Genomic DNA, 19387 nt, shown 5'->3' with positions numbered 1-19387 from the left:
GCTGGTGATTCAGAGACGGACCGGCCCACAGACCGGAGAAGGGGCACACAGGGGCTGGGGGGGAGGAGGGTTTCCTGTGAGTGGCAGGTGCAGCAGGCCATCTCCTCCTAAGGGGGCCCTTACCTAGGGAGCTGGTGACCACAGGCCTGACTGTCCCTTTTCTGTGGGACTGAAGACTCCAGATGTGCCACCTTGGGAGGGGGGAGGCCTGGGGGGAGGGCTCCAGGGAAGCCAAAGGTACCTGGGAGTGTGATAGTGACACGAGACAGGAGGCACTGGTGCTTGTGAGTCCTGCCAAGTCACTGAAGGTCTGGGCCCTCAGTTTCCCCATCTGCAGATGGGGTGCAGGCCCTGGCCCTGCTTTCAGTGCCCCCGACTGCCCTCTAGCACAGAGGGCTAGGGTTTCCCTGTCCCCCTTCTCAGGGTGGTAGCAGGTCTGGCTGTGGGTCTGCAGAGCAGAGGCTGCAGAGCTGGGGAGGGGGGTGGGACGGCGGGCAGGCTTGAGGTCAGGCCAAGTTCGGTCCCGGATGCCAGCTCAGTTACTCTTCAGAAATAATCTCAGAAAATAGGCCAGGAAAAGACAGAAGAGACAGCTGTCCAGGGGCTTGGCCTTTGCAGCTCGTCCAGGTGTGTCTCCCTCCCCGGCGGGCGCGGCCCTGAACAGGCCGAGCAGGAGGGCGGCCGGCAAGGCCTGCCCCAGGCATCGGGTCGCGGGGTGACCACCCCCTGTCCCTGGTGCGGCGCGGAGGGCTGGGCGGGGAGGGGGCTGGCGTCCCCGGAGGGCCTCGCGGAGGCAGTGTCAGAGGCCGAGGCCGCGGACCGAGGGCGAGAGCCTCCGGTGCGCGGGGGGCGCGGGGCGCGGGGGGCCGGGGGGGGGCGCGGGGGCGGGCAGCCCGGCGGGGCGGGCGGGGCCGGGGCCGGGGCTGGGGCTGGGGCCGGGGCGCTGGCGGGCGGCCAGAGGCGAGGGCGCGGCCCGGGGGCGGCGGGCGCGGGGCGGTTGGGGGGCGCCCGGGTCCCCGCCCCCGCCGGCCGCGCCGGGTCGCGCGTGGGCGCGGCGGGCGCCGATTGGCTGGCGGGCGCGCGGGCGGGGCGGGCGGCGGCGGCGCGGAGGGGCCGGTCACCCCGCAGCCGGGCCTCGGCCTCCGCCGCTCGTCGCCGCGCCCCGCCCGTCCCCCCGCCCGCGGCCACCATGAGCACGGGCCTGCGGTACAAGAGCAAGCTGGCGACCCCAGGTGAGCCCGGCGCCCGCCGCGCGCCCGCGCGCGCCTTTGTCCCCGCGCCGCCCGCCTCTCACCGTGTCTTCCTCTCTCCCCCGCCCGCCGCCCGGCCCCGGCCCCGGCCCCGACCCGACCCGACCCGACCCGGCAGAGGACAAGCAGGTACGTGCGCGCCGCCGCTCCCCGGCCTGCTGTCACCCATTGTGGCACCAGCGCCGCCGGCGCCCGAGCGCGACCCCGCCCCCGCCGGCCGTCATCCCGCCCTGTCGCGACCACCGATTGTCAGCCGGGGCAGCGCCGCCGCCGCGCCCGGAGCTCCGAGGGCGGGGAGGAGGGGGCGCGGGGCCGCCGGGGGCCTGTCCCCTGACCCTTGCAGCGCGGGCGCCCCTCCCGGGCCGGGGGGATGGGCGGGTGTCCCTCCCCCACTGATCCAGCTCCAGCGCATCCTCCCTGACCTGGCCTTAGGCCTCGCGCTGGGGGTCCTGGGAGAGGCCACAGCCGCGGCAGGCCACGGGCCAGGGGAGGGCTGTGTGTGGGTCCACGAGCCAGCACCTAGACCCGAGCAGCCCCACCCCACCCCCGTGCATCTTCTGCTGCTTCTCCCCACACACCCAGCTGAGTGGGCCCCTCTGCCGCCAGGCCTCTTCCCCAGGCTGGGAGCCTCCGGGGCCTCGCCTGAGTCATCCCTGTGCCCAGCCCTGGGTCTTCCAACCCAGTGGGTACAAATAGGCTTATGGCCTCCCAAAGGGGCTGGCCGGGTCCCCACCCTCCTGGTATGCAGGACCCGACAGGAGGCTGCTCGGGGCACCCACTGTGAAACCCAGCTGAGGCTGGGATGAAACAGAGCGGGGAGACCCTGAGAGTGGGGTGGGCAGGGATAACCAGGTGGGCAGGGGCTCCAGGGCAGCCCTACTGGGGGGCCTCTCTGGCTTGAGCTCAGCTGTGTTTGGAGGATTTTCTGGACCCGACTCTGGCACCAAGGTAGCCTCGGCAGCCCTTGTCAGGGATAGGGATTTACACAGTGGAGGGATGCTGGGTGGAACCCTGAAGTCCTGGCCCAGGGTGCGGTGGCAGCCCCAGGAGCCACCCAGCAGGCGGGTGGGGGCCAGGAGTCACTGGCTGCCAGGTGCCAGTCTCCTGGCAGGGACCTGCCCAGCCCTGGGACAGGTGAGGCTCTTGGGGAGGGGCCTCTCAACCTCACCCTGCTGGCAAGGGCTGCTTTGGGAGCCCGGGCCAGGAGCTGCCTTCCTATCAAGGCAGGTCAGACAATGCCTGAGATGCACGGACACATGCTGCCAGGCTATTGTTTGAGGGAGAGAGAGAAGGCCCGGGAGACCAGCCCCCACAGCTTCTGCTGGGCCTGCAGGCACTTGGAGTCTCCGGGCTGGGCAGCCGCTGCCCAGTGCCACACAGGGACCCCTTCCTGCCGAGGTGTGAACCCCTTCAGGCCTGTGTCTGCCCATCCTTCGCCCCACCCATCCTCTGCCCCTAGGAGCAGAGAAAGGGGGCACCATGCAGGTGGAGCAGGGAGCCCTGGGAACAAAGCCAGGGAGCCGGGTGTTTGGGGTGGGCTCCCTAGGGATCTGGGGGGCGGGGAGCTGGAAGCATGTGGCAGTTTCATTGTTAGCATCGTGGTGTTACTTGAGCTTTAGTGCATCCACCCTGTGAAAGAGGGTCTGGGGGAGCTCTGGTGGCTCCCTGTTCCCGCATCCTCTAACTCCCACCCTGTCTCAAGCAGTGGACTGGGCTCTGCTGGGCTCTGTTGGCTTTGGTGACTGCTTCCAGAGCTGACTCCAGTGATTCTAAGAATGGAAATGCCTCGAGAGTCTCAGGCACCGGGAGGAGGTGGGCGCAGCTGTGTCTATGGCTCAGGAAGCCCCGAGGAATATTTGTACTCCGTGGGGCCAGAGAGAGGGGGTGGCAGGGTCCCTTCCTTGGAGCTCCCTCAGGGAATGGGGGGATGGGGCAGGTGGGTTGGGAGCTGGGAGTGAGACTCTTGCCCTCCTGACCTGGGCCTCCTCAGAGGCCATGCAGTACCAATGGGGAAATTGAGGCAGTCTAGGAGCGATAAGCTCCCTTAGTCACTGGGCTATGCAGTGCTGAGGCTCCTTCTCAGCCTGAGGCCCAGACCCAGGGGTGTCCATCTCCGAGATGCCTGGAGCCTGAGATGCCAGCCTCTTGGGGTGGGGACTAGGCTGAGGGACCGTGTCCACAGCAGGCCTACAGGTGGAGGTTGGATGGGACTTGGCCCAGGAGCCTCCCACGGGTCAGCGTGGCAGAGGGCTGGGGCCAGTGTGGGCGCTTTCTCAGGGCGAGGACTGAGGGCCCAGCCGGGAGAGCTGAGGGGGGTGCCCTGTGGCTTCCCCCTGCACTCCTCTGGATGAAAGACTCTCCTGTTCCCAGCTGTGTGCCCACTCCTCCTCCCCAGGTGCAGTGGCTCCAGGCCCACAGCAGCATGAGTCTGGACAGATGGACAGAGGCCACTCAGCCAGGGGAGCCAAGAAGGGAGGACCAGGGTGGGGGAGAGCTGGGAGGCCGCCTCTCCCCACTGACACACAGTCCAAGGAGTATGTGTCTTCGTGCGGCATCTCCTTTCCAAGCCTCCCCCCTGCCCAGCTGGTACTGGCTGGTTCAGATTCTGGTGGAGGCCTGGAGGGAGGGTGAGGAAGGGTGTGGTGGCTCAGGAGGTGCCTGTGGGCCCCCGGGGTGGTCACAGGAGGCCAGGGCTACCCGGGCTGGAGCGCTCCAGCCAGTCCTGAGGGTCAGAGCGGCGGGGAAGCTGAGGGAGCCGAATCCGGGGAGGGGGTAAGTTCACTCCACAGGCCTCCCCAGCTACGTCTGCTCGGCGCTGGCGCGGAGTGGTCTGGGCGCAGCTGGGGCCAGGGCTGGCTGCAGCTTCGGGTCTCCAGAGGTAGGGCGGGGAGGCGCCTAGTGCTCTAAGCCACCCTCCCTCCCCCGCTTTCAGCGTCCGCCACCCCCGGGGGCAGGGGCGGTGGGTCCAGGCTGGGGAGGCGGGCTTTGCCCCCACCCAGTTCCCTCACGTCGGGCAGGAGGCCGTGCCGGTGAAGAACACCCCTGCCCCCCCGGGCACCCCCTGCACACGTCCCGGGGGGGGGGCAGCACGGGGGCGTGGCCGTGGGTAGCTGGGGCGCCGCCGGGAGGTTCCCGGGCCACCCGCGAGGACAGGACGGGTGAGCGGGCCGGTTCCCGGGGCGTGCGCCTGGGTCCCGGGAGCGTTCCCCCGGCGCCCTCTGGCGGGCGGAAGCCGCGCGGCGGCCACAACCGCGTCCCCCGGGCCCGGCCCCCGCCCCCTGCCCCCTGCCCCCGCCCCCCCCCGCGGCCGGGCCCACGCGGGTGGTCGCGAGGCCCGGCCCGAGGCGGCGGGTCCCCGGCGAGGCTCCGCCCCCGCGCCCTGCGCCGCCCTGCGCGGCCCTGCCCTCCGCGGCAGCTTTCCGGTGGCTCCGCCCGCCCGCGGCCCAATTTCCAGGCAACAGTTTCCCGGCGACCGCGCGGTCCCGTCCCCCCCGCGCCGGCGCCCGCGAGGCCCCGCCTCCGGTTCGGGTGCGGGAGCGGGCGCGGGCGCGGGCGCGGGGCCTGCGGTGGCTGCGGCGCGGCGGGCGGCTGGGGCGCGGGCCCGAGGGCCCAGGCATGGCACGCACGGCCTCGGGGGGCGGCGGCACCCCGGGCGGGCGACGTCCCTTCCCTGGGCCTCGGCTCCCGCGCGCGTAGCCGGCCCGACAGCGGGGCCTCGAGGCAGCACCGCGCGGGCCCCCTGACGCCCCGCCCCGCGGGCCCGACCGCGTCCGGGTGCGGGTGCGGGTGCGAGCGCCGCGATGGACTCGCTGGCAGCGCCCCAGGACCGCCTGGTGGAGCAGCTGCTGTCGCCGCGGACCCAGGCCCAGAGGCGACTCAAGGTGTGTGCGCGCGAAGTGGGTCAGGGTGCGTGCGCCCGCGGGCCGGTCCCCAGGGCTCTGGGCCGGGCAGGGGCCGGCGGGGCCGCGGGTGGGCAGTGCGACCCGCGGGCGGGGGAGGCTCCGCGCCGCTGTCTATAAATAGCCGCGGCTCCGCCTCGGTGGCAGCAGCCAGCCACCCCCGCGGCTGGATCCCGGCCAGATGGGCCTCCCACCCCCTGGTACACTCAGGAGGGGTGAGTATTGAGGTCAGGGGCCTCTCCGGCTGGGGGGCCTTGGGTATGGCTCAGGGTCGTGGTCCTGGCGCACTCTTCCCCCCGCTGAGGGAGGACACAGCCTGTGCCTGCGGCAGCCAGACATCCTAAACTCTACACACCTTGTCAGGTCCCTGCAAAGCCCCTCGCGGAGGCTGGGGCAAGGAGGCCTGCCGCCCCCCTCGCCAGCCTTTCCAGCACCAGGCCTTTGCCCACAGGCCCTCATCCCCTTTCTGCCATTGAAACTCCCCCAACCCCCCAGGGGACTCTACCCTCTGCCGCCTCCGTGTCTGAGCCAGGTAGGGAGGGAACAGGGCATCAGACTGCCCCAGGAACCCCAGCATGCCCCTGACTTGCCCGCCCCGGCCCCCAGGATATCGACAAGCAGTACGTGGGCTTCGCCACACTGCCCAATCAGGTGCACCGGAAATCTGTGAAGAAGGGCTTCGATTTCACGCTCATGGTGGCCGGTGAGTGGGCTGGACTCCCAGGTGGGGTGGCTTGGAACGTTAGCCAGCTAGGCTCTGTCATAGGGACCTCAGACTTAACCTGACTCTTTCCCTATACCTGCCGGCAGGTGAGTCAGGCCTGGGGAAGTCCACACTGGTCCACAGCCTCTTCCTGACCGACTTGTACAAGGACCGGAAGCTGCTCAGTGCTGAGGGTGAGTGGGCCCCATGGAGCCCTGGCATTGGTTCCCCATCCCCTGCTGTGTGACCCCTCACAGGGTTCCCTTCCAGGTCCACGCCCTGCCCCCGTCTTCCCACAGCATGGGTCTCCTGTTCAGGGTCCAGGAGGAGTGGCCCAAACGCCACCATCAGGCCACGTGGCCAGGGCCAAGACACTAGAACGAATGAGAACGTGGGTCCTGGCTGCCCAGTGGGGTTGGGGCCGAGAGTTGGAGTTACCCCAGCAAACAATGCCCCAACCCCCACAGAGCGCATCAGCCAGACCGTAGAGATCCTGAAGCACACGGTGGACATTGAAGAGAAGGGAGTCAAGCTGAAGCTCACGATTGTGGACACTCCAGGCTTCGGGGACGCTGTCAACAACTCCGAGTGGTGAGGAAAGCCCAGCTGGGGGACAGTGTCTGCCTAGGCTGACCCACCTCCCTTCTGGCCTCATGGGCCCTCCTGCCTCCCTACAGCTGGAAGCCCATCACCGACTATGTGGACCAGCAGTTTGAGCAGTATTTCCGAGACGAGAGCGGCCTCAACCGCAAGAATATCCAAGACAACCGTGTGCACTGCTGCCTGTATTTCATCTCCCCTTTTGGGCATGGGTGCGTAAATGTCCTGGGAACGGGCTCGGGGGGCTGCCGGGCTCCACAGATCCCCACGGCTGTCCCGGCCACCGCCTGTCCACTGTCGGTGCACTCACAACCACGAACCCCGCCCAGCCCAGCCCAGCCTCTCCCCAGGACCCTGCCACCCCCACCATGCCCCTCTCTACCCCTGGGTGCTCTCTGTAGGCTGCGGCCCGTGGATGTGGGTTTCATGAAGGCTCTGCACGAGAAGGTGAACATTGTACCCCTCATCGCCAAAGCTGACTGTCTTGTCCCTGGCGAGATCCGGAAGCTGAAGGAGCGGGTGAGCCTGCCATGGCAGCGGGGCCTGGGCTAGGTCTCTGGGACAGAGAACACTGGGTGTGCCGATCCTGGGTGCCAGTGCCCCTGGCCCTGGGTTCCTGGCTAGCCTCAAATCTGACCGCCTTGCCCTGCCCCAGATCCGGGAGGAGATTGACAAGTTTGGTATCCACGTGTACCAGTTCCCCGAATGTGACTCTGACGAGGATGAGGACTTTAAGCAGCAAGATCGGGAACTGAAGGTGAGCAGCCTGGTGTGGCAGAGGAGGGGACTGGAGGTCAGTTTACACGGGCAGGCCAGGCATCCCCGTCCAGCCCAGTGGGGACAGGAGTTTTTTGTCTGGGCACTAGGGCCTCTTCACCCAGAGCTTGGGGTAGGGGGCACAGTCACCCATGTCCCCACTGGCTTGTGCAGTCTGGGCCCACGTGGTTCATGTATCACGGAGCACTCACCGGGACCCAAAGGCATGGTGCTGACCCGGCCTCCACCCAGACCCTCCTTCTCAGTCTTCTTCCAAGGGGTCACCAGCAGAAAGGTCTGGCGTGGGGCCTGGTGGCCAGAAGCCTGCCCATGCCCTGGCTCCCAGAATTCTGAGCTCCAGAGGGTGGTTGTGGCTCTGGGTGCCCCAGGATCTAGAGTGGCAATACCAAACCCAAGACGTGGGACAGGTGGCTCCATGACAGGAGGCAGGGGTGGGGGGGACCTTGGCTCCAGCCAAAGTCAGCTTCACTAACAGGAGGCATGGGGTCAGCTCTGGGGAGGGATGTAGGGAAGGTAGCTGGATGGAGCAGTTCCTCCAAAGGGGTGGTATCGGAAGGGGGGATATGCCTGGTTGGGCACAGCCTGGCAGAGGCCTCTGGGGTATGAGCTGTGCTAGCTCAGGCTTCAGAGAAGCCAAAAGAATTGAGCAACTCCAGGGTCTCCTCTGGGAGAGGCTGTTGATGATGTTGCTGGAAGGGCCAATCAGGTGCTGAGTGCCCATGCCCCTCTTCAGCCCACCCCACACTCATGCTAACTGGGCGTGAACCCTTGTACCTGCCTGCCCTCCCCAGGAGAGCGCGCCCTTCGCAGTTATCGGCAGCAACACAGTGGTGGAGGCCAAGGGGCAGCGAGTCCGGGGGCGACTGTACCCCTGGGGGATCGTGGAGGGTGAGTTCAGGCATGGGCATGGCAAAGGGGGTGGGAAGGCTCCCTTGGGCCTGCACCCACCCACCACCCACTCCTGCCCCACAGTGGAGAACCAGGCACACTGCGACTTCGTGAAGCTGCGCAACATGCTCATCCGCACACACATGCATGATCTCAAGGACGTGACGTGCGACGTGCACTATGAGAACTACCGTGCACACTGCATCCAGCAGATGACCAGGTGCGAGGCCCTGACCCACACCTGGATCATGTGCCTCATGGCCCCAGCCATGTCTCCCTAACAGAGGGCTGGCCCCTGCTGCCCACCCAGACCTGAGCTTTGCCCCAACCCCATCCCAGATAGGCCCCCACTGTGCATCTTGTCTTCCCAGACCCAGCTCAGCAGTGTGGGAGCTCAGAAAGGGAGGGAGGGCCTTAGTTGTGTGGAGGGTGTCAGACAAACTCTGTCCCTCTTGTCTACCCCACAGCAAACTGACCCAGGACAGCCGCATGGAGAGCCCCATCCCCATCCTGCCACTGCCTACCCCCGATGCTGAGACAGAAAAGCTCATCAGGATGAAGGATGAGGAGGTTAGTAGGGCTGCAGGGAAGGAGCAGGGGCTGGTGGAGGTCGAGGGTTTGGGGCTGCTGATCAGGCCTCTCCTGTCACGGTTTTCACGCCATCTTCCACTGTTCTGGCCTCACCTCCAGCTAAGGCGCATGCAGGAGATGCTGCAGAAGATGAAGCAGCAAATGCAAGACCAGTGACCCCGACCCAGCCCCACATCGCCATGGATAGACTGCCAGTTTCCAGGCTGGCCCTTCCCATCCCTGGACCCCAACTGGCCTGGACTTGACCCTGGAATCATCTGGATCTCCAACAGGCCTGGGCACAACCCCAGTCCCAGAGTGACTCAGACCAGGACTGTTCCCAGCTGTTCCCGACCTGACCCAGAGACACGGGGTCACAGCCCCCAGCCCACCCTAACTTATTCTCAGCATCAGTCCCTCCCCTCATTTGTATCTGCTTCCACGGGGCCAGGACAGCAGCCCCCAGGGTGGCCCCCTTTGGCCTTGGGGGAACAACAGCTAGGTTGGGCCATGACTTTCGAGATCAACCGTTGCCCTAGAAGGTCATGAACTCCAACCCCAGGCCCTACTCAGGTGGGTGGGTAAAACAAGGTGGAATAGGGGAGCAGATCCCCAGCATCCCCGGCCTATTTCCCCACCCCAGTGCTGCAGAATACACATGGGAGCCCTCATGTGCCCACTCCCTTGGGCCACCCAGCTACTGAGACCTCACTTTGTGCCGAGGTGGGCCAGGTCCTTCCTTACCTCCTCACCCCTTCACGGGGTAGCTCAGTGGGCAGGTTGGGCAACAGAAGCACTTATGATCCCTCCAGACCAAAGGAGGGCAGCCGGCTGCAGGCAAGGATTTCATGGGGCTGGTGGGGCTGGGACACCTGTGATGGCTGGTACTCCTCACCTGTGGCTGCGGCCTGGCCTGAGGGCTCCAGGAGCAGTGGGTGGTGGGCAACCTGGCAGCCCCCTAATCCCTAGACTGCCATTCCCTGCCTGTGGCTGGAGGTCCCTTCTCCCCAGAAGCACTGTTGCCCCGGGGGGTTCCCTAGCCCATGTCCCCTCCCCCAGCATGATACCTTCCCCAAACCCCATTCTCCAGTTTTGTTCAGTTGTGAATGCTGCGTCCTGTCCTGGTGACGGGAAAACAATGTTGGTGAAGTCGCACTGGTGTCAGAGTGATCCGCGGGCCCCTGGGAGCTTGTGGGGGCGGAAGCCGTCGGCCTGCGGGCCCTGGTGATAGCTCTATCTGGGGCCACAGCGCCCATTGCCTGGGCCTCAGGGTTATTTCTGGCGGGTGGCTGCGCTGTGGTGGCTTGGCGGGCCCTGGGGCCTGGCAGGGGCGGGGCGGCCTTATCGCCTGGCTCTCCAGCCCAAGCTTCGCGCTCCAGAGCCAGCCGGGTCACCATCCTCTCTCGCCATGGGCTCCGGTGAGTCTGGGGTCAGGCAGGGCCCCCGGGGCGGCCTTGAGCCGAGTGGGGTTGGAAGGCGCCGGGGTGGGGTGGGGAGATCTGGGTCGGACTTCGAGGGGACCTCTAGCCAGCGCGGGGTGACGGAGGTGGAGAAGCTTGCGGGCAGGAAGGGGCTCGGGCCTCGGGGGCTGGAGCCGGGCCCGCGCTCCCGGCGCACAGGGACCCCCCCAGGGCCCCACCAGCCGCCAGGCTCACTAGGGCGCTTCCCTTCCAGGGCCGCGCGGGGCGCTGAGCCTGCTGCTCCTGCCGCTCCTGCTCCTGGCGCCGCCGGGCCGCCGGGCCGCGGGCTGCCCCGCGCCGTGTGACTGCGCGGGGACGCGCGTGGATTGCGGGCGCCGCGGGCTGACGCGGGCCACGCTGCCCGCCGCCTTCCCGCCGGACACGACCGAGCTGGTGCTGACGGGCAACAATCTGACGGGGCTGCCGCGCGGACTGCTGGACACGCTGCCCGCACTGCGCGCCGCTCACCTGGGCGCCAACCCCTGGCGCTGCGACTGCCACCTGGTGCCGCTGCGCGCCTGGCTGGCCGGCCGGCCGGAGCGCGCGCCCTACCGCGACCTGCGCTGCGCCGCGCCCCCCGCGCTGCGCGGCCGCCTGCTGCCCTACCTGGCGGAGGAGGAGCTGCGCGCCGCCTGTCCGCCCGGCGCGCTCTGCTGGGGGGCGCTGGGGGCGCAGCTGCTGCTGCTCGGCCTCGGGCTGCTGCACGCGCTGCTGCTGCTGCTGCTGCTGTGCCGGCTGCGCAGACTCCGCGCCCGCGCCGCGCACCCCTCGCCGCTGAGCGCGCCGCTCGTGGGGCCCGGGAGGAGTCCCGAGGAGCGCTGAGCCCCGCGGGCGCCGCCCCCCGACGGGACCCTGGGCCGAGGGGCCCCCGGGCTCGACGTCCCTGCCCACGCCGCCCCCGCGGGCCCCCCACTAGCACTAGCGGGGCGAGCCCGTGCCCGGGACGCGCAGGCGGGGCCAGGGGGGACCGCAGCCCGGCCCCTGCGAGGTCCCCCGCGCCAAACTCCGGTGCACAATAAACCCTTCTCCCCGTCTGACTGGTCTCTGCGCCCCGCCACCCGGAAACTGCCCTCCGCCCAAGGGGCCACGCCACACCGTTGCACACCCAGAATAACTGCCGGCGAACACGGGCCGGTGGGCGAGGACACTCTCCCCACCACTCACTCTCACAGGCGTTCAAGTGGGAAGCGCGGAACTTGGACACCGGCCACACTGTGGGGTGGGGAGGACCCCGTGGGGGGTGGGGACAGCGTGGGGACAGTGAAGACAGTGCATAGTGAGGACACTTGGGGAGTCAGGACACTGGGGAAAATGACACAGGGACACTGGACAGTGGGGACGCTGAGAGCACTGCAGGGCAGTGTAGTTGAGAGAAGGGGAGAGGATGTCTGGAGCAGCAGTCTCTGGGGGTCGTGAGGGGCCTCCAGAAGGCTCTGAGGACTGTTCAGCGTGTGAGTGGCAGGGACCAGGCCACCCTCAGTATGGTCAGGGATGGGCTGCATGGGGAGGACGGTCCGCTGGCCCTGGAGAGCTGGGCGTCTGAGGTAGAAGCTCCCTCTCTGAGGCAGGCCCTGCAGGGGTGAGTGGGTGCCAGGGGTTTGCATGGGATCTGGAATCATGTCGTGTACTTGGCTGCCACTTCCCACAGGGAGGTGCCCCTAACTGCCCAGACCAGCCCCAGCCCCTGGTCTCCCACTGCCCCCTCCCCTGAGCCCAACACAGCACAAGCGCTCACAAGGGCTCTGGGGTGCCCAGATGAGGGCCCCACGCTTTCCTCACCATGGGAGCCCCGACCCCACCCTAGTGTGCCCCCTCCCACCCGGCTGGCCCTGTAAACAGTGAAGGCTGCTCTCTGTGGACCCTAAATGGGACCCTGACAAGAAGCCCTGGGCTTGGGCCTGGGGTGCCCAGCACAGGAAGGCTCTGGTCCCCACTGACCGGGTCGGGGAGGCTGCCGTTGACACAGGCCTTTGTCCTAGTCTTTGTGGGACAAGATGGATGGCCCTCCGGTTGGGCTGATGCTATCTCGGGGCTGCCGGTCAGACGTGAGGCAGGAGCCGCCCCCTCCTTTGTGGGCAGGTGTGGGGCATCCGGCCCATTGTGGGCTGTGGCCAACAGTCCAATCGTCCATCCGGCCTTATCACCACATCGGGGATGGTGGCCCCTTTTGTACAAATGAACTGCCACCCTCCCCACCCCCAGGGGTGGCCCAGCACACTCAGAGCCCCGGTAGGGGTCAGAGGGAATAGTCACTGTCACAGCAAGGTGCACAGGCGACCTCCTAACTCAGTCCCAGCATGGTACGGGGGAGATGTCCAGCTGCGAGGGCAGCACACGGCCTGACAGCCGGAGCTGCAGAAGCTGCTGGAGCTTCTCTGATGGAGGAGAAGGCTGGCATCACAGGTGGTCACCCCTAAGGAAGAGCTTCCTTATTCCCTGGGACTTAGGGCAGCTGAGGGCCGTGGCTTCTCCGCGAGTCTCCCTCCTTGGCCAGCTCTCGGCGACTTAGATCGGCTTCTGCCCAGGGACTAAGCGACCTCAGGCGGTGTGGCCTGGTCTCACTGGCTGACCTATTCCAGGCTGCCTGGGAGTCCCCCACCCCAACTTCTGACCCCAAGCTGACCCTGCATGCACTGACCCTGAGGCCTCCAGGGAGTGTGGGGAAGAGGACGGTCCCAGCTCAGCGCCCCTGAATGGCCCGGTGCTGGGAGGGGGAAGGTGCACCCCTACCCCCAGCTCCACAGCCCACCATGCCCCTCCCCCCGGTGTCGTCCTGCGCCTAATGGACAATACACCTGCCAAGGGGCCGCCCCCCACTGACAGCCTGGTCCTCCTTGGGGCTTCAGGCTCCTTCCGGACCGACTGAAACAAGGCGGTGGCCGCTCGAGGCGCTACCCACCCCCCACGTCCAGTCCCCAGGCTGCCGGGTCCAGGGCCCGCGCCCTGCAGCCCCCGCACTGCTACCCACCCCTGAGCAGAGCACACGGTGTTCCCGGGGAGTGCACAGCCCTGACCCCCCTCCGGCCGCCTTGGTGTCCCTGTCCGTGAAACGGGTGGGCGCTGCCTGGCCCGAGAGCCTCCGCCCCAAAACCCTCGTCCCCCTCTCCCCTCGCTCGCCACGACCCCGGGGGCCACCAGGGGGCGCTCGCGGTCCGCGAAACCCGCCCGCCCGGGGAGCGCGCGGCCGAGGTGGGCACTGGGTGCGCGGGAAGCGGGCGGCCCGGGGAGCGAGGGTCGGCCTGGCTGGCGGGCGCGGGTCGCCGAGACCGCGGACAGGTCGCACCCCAGCCCCTGCACGGGAGCAGGGAGGGGTGCGCCGAGCGGCCGCCGCCGGCCTGGGAAGGGTGCGCGCCCCGTCCGCACCCTCTCCTTCCCCCTCCCCTCCCTCTCCCTCCCCTTCCTCACCTCCGCTCTCTCCCTCCCCTTCCCCCCCCTTTACCCTCCTCTCCCTCCCTTTCCTCTCCTCCGTCTCCCCCTTCCCTCCCCTCCCTCCCCTCCCTCCCCTCCCTCTCCCCCTCTCCTCCCCCCCCTTACTCTCTTCTCCCCTCCCCTCCCCTCCCCTCCCCTCCCCTCCCCTCCCCTCCCCTCCCTGATCGCTGACAGCCCGTCAACAGGGAAGATAAGGGGCTTCTTCCGCGGGCGCAGGCGGTGTCAGCCCAGGTGCACCGTCCGCCCTCCGCCGCCTGCCTGCTCCGTAAACACTTATTGAGCTCCTGCTGTGTGCGCCGGCGGGGCTGGAAGGAGCGGCTGCGGGCGTCGGCGACGGGGAGGAGCGGGGCTCAGCCGCTCCTGCTGCGGGTGCTGGGTGGGGACCGTGGCGCGGACGCCCGGGGGAGTGGACAGAGGCTGCGCCGCCTCCCGACCGGCCTGGGGGGATGAGGGGGAGCCTGGGGAGGGGGCGGCCCCTCACTGGGCGGAGACGTGAGTGGGGCCCGCGTGGACGAGGCCCTGGGAAGGTCTGGAGGGGCCTAGGCCTTAGCCACGTTGGGGGGGGGGGGCGCACCCGCTGCCCAGACAGAGCAACAACATTGGGGTGGGTGGCGGGGCCCTGGGGGCCCATAGCTCACCGCACCGTCTGCGCCCACCCCCGGCGTTTCCGATGGAAGACAGGCAGCAGGCGATAAATCACCGGCCCCCACTCCCACCCACCCAGGCTGCCTTGGGCAAGGGGGGCTGCATGTGACAGAGACAGAGCCCCACACAGAGACAGAGACAACCACGGAGGGAGACAACGGCAGCTGGGGCTGGCCAGGTGACACTGGCCAGGTCCCTTTGCTCAAGGTGTCTGGCCTCCCACCCCAGGGGCCCCTCCACCAGTGCCATCTGGAAACCAGCTGAGAGCCACCCCACCCCAGCCGACCCCCAACAGGGAGGAGGAGGGAGCAAGGCCTTAGCAGCCATAACTCTGTCCACCCTGGAGAGCCATAAATCAGCGGGGGGCTCTCGGGAAGCACTGCCTCCTAGGCTGAGGGGGGTCTTTGGGGTCACTGGGCCTGGTGACTGGGCCTAGCCTTAGCTGTTATGTCCCTCCTCTTAAACAGCCCCTGGGGGTCCCCCAGTCCCACCTCTGTTTTTCCCCAGCACAGTCACATGCCCAGAACCACCTACACCCAGTGCTGTCTCCACTGGATGCACACTCGCGGTGCTCATCTTCTCTGTGCACAGACAGGAAATGTCTGCAGGGAATGACGTCCTGTCCTATCTGGAGAAGCCCTGGGCTGGCCCTGCTCGATCTGGGGGTCAGCAGTCCTCCCCAGAGAAGCCCTCCCAGGAGATCTGCTCTACCCCAGAGGAAATACTGTCTGTCCTTCCTTCTGTCCTGCTTCCCTGTCACCACCACCCTGCAGGGTGCTGAAGGCCAGCTGGACAAAGCGTGCTGAGAGACCAGGTGGGGACCCCTCCACGGGTGTGAACACTCCCTCCCAGGAGAGTGCTGCCAAGACCTGTGGGGTGTGCTCAGCACCCCCACTGCCCAGACCCCCAGTTCCAGCCGCTGGTCTCAGCAATCCCTGCCCCCGGAGTCCATCCTTGCAGACCACCTTTCAGGGCTCACGTGGCAGAAATAACGCCAAGGGTACACAGGAAACAAATGTCCACCATGAAGTCTCCCAAGGAGTAGTGGGAGCAGGGACGGGGGCTTCCTTCAGAGCTCTTGGATTTCCGAGCCTGAGAAGCCCTGGGCCTCGTTATGTGGACAATCCTCTGGACCCTCAGAACAAGCCTGAGTGCCCCAGCCTTGTGACATCAAACCACTCTCCCGTGTGTGTGTGTGTGTGTGTGTGTGTGTGTGTGTGTGTTGGGGGGCTCGTGGGGATGTTCAGGCTGAGGGAGCAGCACTGTGCTGCCTAGAGATGCCTGTCAGGGGAGGATAGAGAGTGCAGGGCCACGAGGTGTGCTGGGCTCAGCCTGTAGGGGGGCTCAGCCTGTAGGGGGCTCAACCTGCAGGGCACTCAACCTATAGGAAGGCTCAACCTGCAGGTGGGCTCAGCCTTTAGGGCACTCAGCCTGTAGGGGGGCTCAGCTGTAGGGGGCTTAGCCTGCAGGGCGCTCAGCCTATAGGGCACTCAACCTGTAGGGGGTTCAGTCTGTAGGGGACTCAGCCTGTAAGGGGGCTCAGCCTGTAGGGGGGCTCAACCTGTAAGAGGGTTCAGCCTGTAGGGGGGCCAGCCTGTAGGGAGCTCAGCCTGTAGGGGGGCTCAGCCTGTAAGAGGGTGCAGCCTGGGGATCCCTGGGTGGCTCAGCGGTTTAGCACCTGCCTTCGGCCCAGGGCATGATCCTGGAGACCCGGGATCAAGTCCCACATCGGGCTCCCTGCATGGAGCCTGCTTCTCCCTCCACCTGTGTCTCTGCCTCTCTCTCTCTCTCTCTCTCTCTGAGTGAATAAATAAAATCTTAAAAAAAAACAAAAACAAAAAAAAGAGGGTGCAGCCTGTAGGGAGCTCAGTGTTAGGGCAGCAAGAGCAGAAGGGCCCTAAGTGTGCAAGGGGAGTTGCCATCCAATCATTCATTGGTTCTCAAGCAATGTCCTCAGCAGTGTTCAGCCCTGCGGGCAGGCTGCTGACCACATGGGGGGAGGTATGGGGGCAGGTCCCTTGGCCCCCGACCTTCACCCAGTGGAGGCCCTCACCCTTCTCTCCACCCCTTCTGCTACATGTGTCCTTGCGGGACTTACCTCACCCTATTTAAGCATCAGACAAATTGAGGGGCTCCAGACAGGACAGACCGGCATGTGGCCAGGGGCGGGGGAAGGGTGCCAGCCTGCCTGGCTCTCCTCACCTGCCCAGTACTGTTCTTTCTGCTTCTATCCCAGTCACAGGGGACCCTGGGATCATCCCCACAAGGTCACTGTGCTCCCAGTGAGGTAAAAGAACCTTCAGAGGTGAGAGGGCTGGAGGGGTTGTGGGGTACAGGCCCCAGGAGAAGTAGAGGGTCCCATGGAAGCTGCTTCTCTTGCCCGGGGGCATGGCTAGGCCTGGTGTGCCCATCCCCAAGAGGGAGGCCGAAGCCTGCGGCTGGGGCTGGGGAAGTGAGGGTGGCTCCGGGGCCATGTGGGCATCGCCCAGGTGTTGTGCCCCTGGCCCCTGAAGCGCTCCCAGGCTTGGCCGGGGCTTCGAGGAGGTGCCACGGGGGGTGGACAGGCCACGCTCCGCCGTGCATCCGCGTGGCAATCTATGTTGATGTGACTTGTACTTAGGAGCTCGCTTTGCTCTGTGCTTTGTTTATTTAAAGATGCTCTTGAGGGATTCCAGCCAGTCTTGCAGATTCGGAGGAAAGGGCTTCTGTCTGGGTAGGGGCGGGGAGGAGCGGGCGCCCCGGGGCCGCCTGTCCCAACACGCCCGCCTGCACCCCTGTGTGCCCACTGGAGGCGCTCACGGTGTCCCGGCTGCCTCATCTCCTGCAGGAGTGCAGCTTGGGGGGCTGCACCCAGGACAGCTTGTTTGTGGGAGCCCTGGCACAAAATGCCTCACCTGTGTACCCCTTGCTCTGGAGGGTCCCGAGTGGAGGGTCCCTATTTTATGGGTCTTTCTACTGCAGATCCTTTATCTGGACCCCCCTGCTCTATAGATTTCTTCTCTGTGGATCCCCAGTATGGGAATTTCTGGTGTGAGGGGTCTCTGTTCTGGGGCTCCCTCATCTGAGGTCCTTGTTCGGTGGGTGTCTGGTCTCTGCATCTGGGGGTCCCCACTGTGGAGATCAATGATACTGTCTCTCTTCATCGGGGGTACCGTGGTTGTGCCACAGTGGGCTCCAGGACACCAGGTCAGCTCCTTCTCCCTGAGTGGGAATCCACCATCCCAGGAATCCAGGGGGCCACACTACTGACTCTGGTGGGAAGGCCAGCAGGATGAGTGGCCAGGACACGAGTGTGTCCCCAGATCATCCATGGAAGGATGCTGACAGCTAAGGCTGATCCACAGCCTCAATTCCACAAAGCTCCCAAGTCCTTGCCAGACTTCAGTGATGCTGTTAGGAGTCTACTGAGTTCCCTGAAGCTCCCCGAAGCATGCCCGCAGTCCTCACCTCACCCCTACCCCCTTCCTCAGGCCCAGGCTGCTACACCAGGATTGGTGCCAACAAAGCCTCGAGCCTGGAACCGCCCACCAGGTCCTTGTGGACAACTTGGGCATGTGGTCAGCAGGCCAGGCAGCAGGCCCGTGAAGAGCCAAGGCTGAGTTATGGCCTCACTCTTCAGCGCTGATGCTGGGGTGTGTTCAGGGGCTGCCCTGGGGGGGTGGCGTGGCTGCCTGGTGCCCCAGGGCCTCTGAGACAATCATGCCTCAAAGCAGGTGGGACCTAAGAAGGACTGAAGCACCAGCACCCAGCCCTTGTTCCCAAGCATCCTTGTCTCCCCACTTGCTTGCCCTGTGTCCTCCTTGGGCCAGCTGGTCTCCTGCTCTGCCTTTGCCTCCTCATGGTGGCCCCTCCACCATGGCCCTTCCTGAACTGTCTGGGGTGGGGGGGAGAGACCCTGCGCACACGCATGCACACACATGCATGCACACCCATGCACAAACACACATGCACAAACACACATGTGCACATGAGCATCCAGAGAGGCTTCCTTGCCTTCCTTTCCTTGGCCTGACTCCTCCGAGGGTGTGGGGGAGAGTACACCTCTGGTGGGTGGGGGGGTTCGACACAGGCTAACCATGCATGCTTCTGGGTGACATGCCCATTAAGGGTGCCTGAGCGTGCTGTGCCACCTTCTGATGTGTGAGCATACGTGTGATCATACCCCTGCGTGTGTGCCCATGTGTGTTTGTGGGTGTATCTGAGAGGCACAGTCCCACATCCCTGAGTGTGTCCACGTCCCCACATACCTGTTTATGTGTCTGTATCCCCATACCCCCATCCCTGTCCCCACACCTCTCACATGCACGTGTCCTGCTGGCCTGCTGTGCCCCCACATGCCCCCCGGCAGCCGCCCATCCCTGCCCGCCGCGCCATGTGTACACAGAGGCTTGTTTTCTCTGCCTTGCGGGCCAGGGGTGTGCTCGTAAATCGTGCAGTCGATGACACATTTATCCCTCGGGCGGCTGGCGGTGTGAATTTATGGCTGCCCCTCCCTCCCGGCTGAGGCAGGACAGGGGCCTGGACACCCCTGTCGGCAAGCACCTACAGGCCACTCGGCCAGCCAAGCTGTCATGGGGCCACCAGGGCCAGGAGGAACTCAGGAGCACTCTCAAGGTCTTGCCTGCTCCGAGACCCTGCAAGTTTAGGGCCCTTGAGGCAGACAAGAGGCTAAGAGGCTGGGTCAGCTCTGCCCGGCTGAGAGCTGGGGAGCAGGGCCTCCTAACCTGCCAGAGGCAGGGGGGCCAAGAGCCGTGCCCTCCCACTCTGCACCTCAGTCTTCCCACCTATGAAATGGGACTGTGGCTTTCATGTGCAGGACTGGAGGGGCCGCTTCCCTCGGGTGTGAAGCCAGCCCACCCACAGCTATGGGGCCTGTCGGCAGCATCAGGGTTTGGGGGAGGACCGTGTGAAAGAGTGGGGACCTTGAGGACAGCTGCACAAGGGAGGGAGGAGCAGTGGCCAGGGAAAGTCAGGGCAGGCAGCACCTCTCAGGGCACACCTTCCCTCCTCAACCTTGTAAAGATTGGGAAATTGAGGCCGGGGGCTGGGGGTCAGGCCCTCAAGACTCCAGTTCTTCCTCCCCAGTGTGCAATGCAGGGGTCCCAGGTCCAGCACCCGTTTCCTTTGTCCTGCAAAGACGCCGTGTGGGGGAGGGGGACGGCAGCC

At 66.2% G+C, this 19387-nt stretch overlaps 2 protein-coding genes across 4 annotated transcripts; both read left to right on the top strand.

Annotated features, from left to right (window-relative positions):
• The first annotated feature begins 1106 nt into the window (after nucleotides 1-1106).
• On the top strand, nucleotides 1107-9842 carry SEPTIN5 (septin 5). Of its 3 annotated transcripts, XM_038575895.1 has the most exons (12): nucleotides 1107-1232; nucleotides 1369-1379; nucleotides 5756-5852; nucleotides 5960-6046; nucleotides 6320-6443; nucleotides 6530-6664; nucleotides 6854-6971; nucleotides 7108-7209; nucleotides 8021-8117; nucleotides 8202-8337; nucleotides 8585-8687; nucleotides 8808-9842. In XM_038575895.1, the coding sequence occupies exons 1-12, from the start codon at nucleotides 1190-1192 to the stop codon at nucleotides 8862-8864; spliced, it is 1110 nt and encodes a 369-aa protein (XP_038431823.1). In that variant the 5' UTR covers nucleotides 1107-1189; the 3' UTR covers nucleotides 8865-9842. The 3 variants fall into 3 exon arrangements, with proteins under 3 accessions (XP_038431823.1, XP_038431824.1, XP_038431822.1); XM_038575896.1 differs by lacking the exon at nucleotides 1369-1379 and having other exon boundaries at nucleotides 1210-1232; XM_038575894.1 differs by lacking the exons at nucleotides 1107-1232; nucleotides 1369-1379 and adding an exon at nucleotides 4978-5131.
• Nucleotides 9843-9970: 128 nt separating this feature from the next.
• Nucleotides 9971-10969, top strand: LOC119877563 (platelet glycoprotein Ib beta chain-like). Its single transcript, XM_038574513.1, has 2 exons — nucleotides 9971-10105; nucleotides 10362-10969. Exons 1-2 carry the CDS (start codon nucleotides 10096-10098, stop codon nucleotides 10967-10969), a joined length of 618 nt encoding a protein of 205 aa, XP_038430441.1. The 5' UTR covers nucleotides 9971-10095.
• Nucleotides 10970-19387: the final 8418 nt, after the last annotated feature.

Source organism: Canis lupus, chromosome 26 (genome assembly GCF_011100685.1).
Source record: "Canis lupus familiaris isolate Mischka breed German Shepherd chromosome 26, alternate assembly UU_Cfam_GSD_1.0, whole genome shotgun sequence".
In the NCBI taxonomy this organism is placed as follows: domain Eukaryota; kingdom Metazoa; phylum Chordata; class Mammalia; order Carnivora; family Canidae; genus Canis; species Canis lupus.
Note: the sequence above shows the minus strand (reverse complement) of the source record. Positions and strands in the feature narration are given on the sequence as shown.

Excerpts from the sequence above, each read along its gene's own strand:
- SEPTIN5 (XM_038575894.1), top strand. The coding sequence starts at position 5,051 with ATGGACTCGCTGGCAGCGCCCCAGGACCGCCTGGTGGAGCAGCTGCTG. Across the intron at positions 6,047-6,319 it reads GAAGCTGCTCAGTGCTGAGG|AGCGCATCAGCCAGACCGTA; the intron begins GTGAGTGGGCCC and ends CAACCCCCACAG. Across the intron at positions 8,338-8,584 it reads TGCATCCAGCAGATGACCAG|CAAACTGACCCAGGACAGCC; the intron begins GTGCGAGGCCCT and ends TCTACCCCACAG.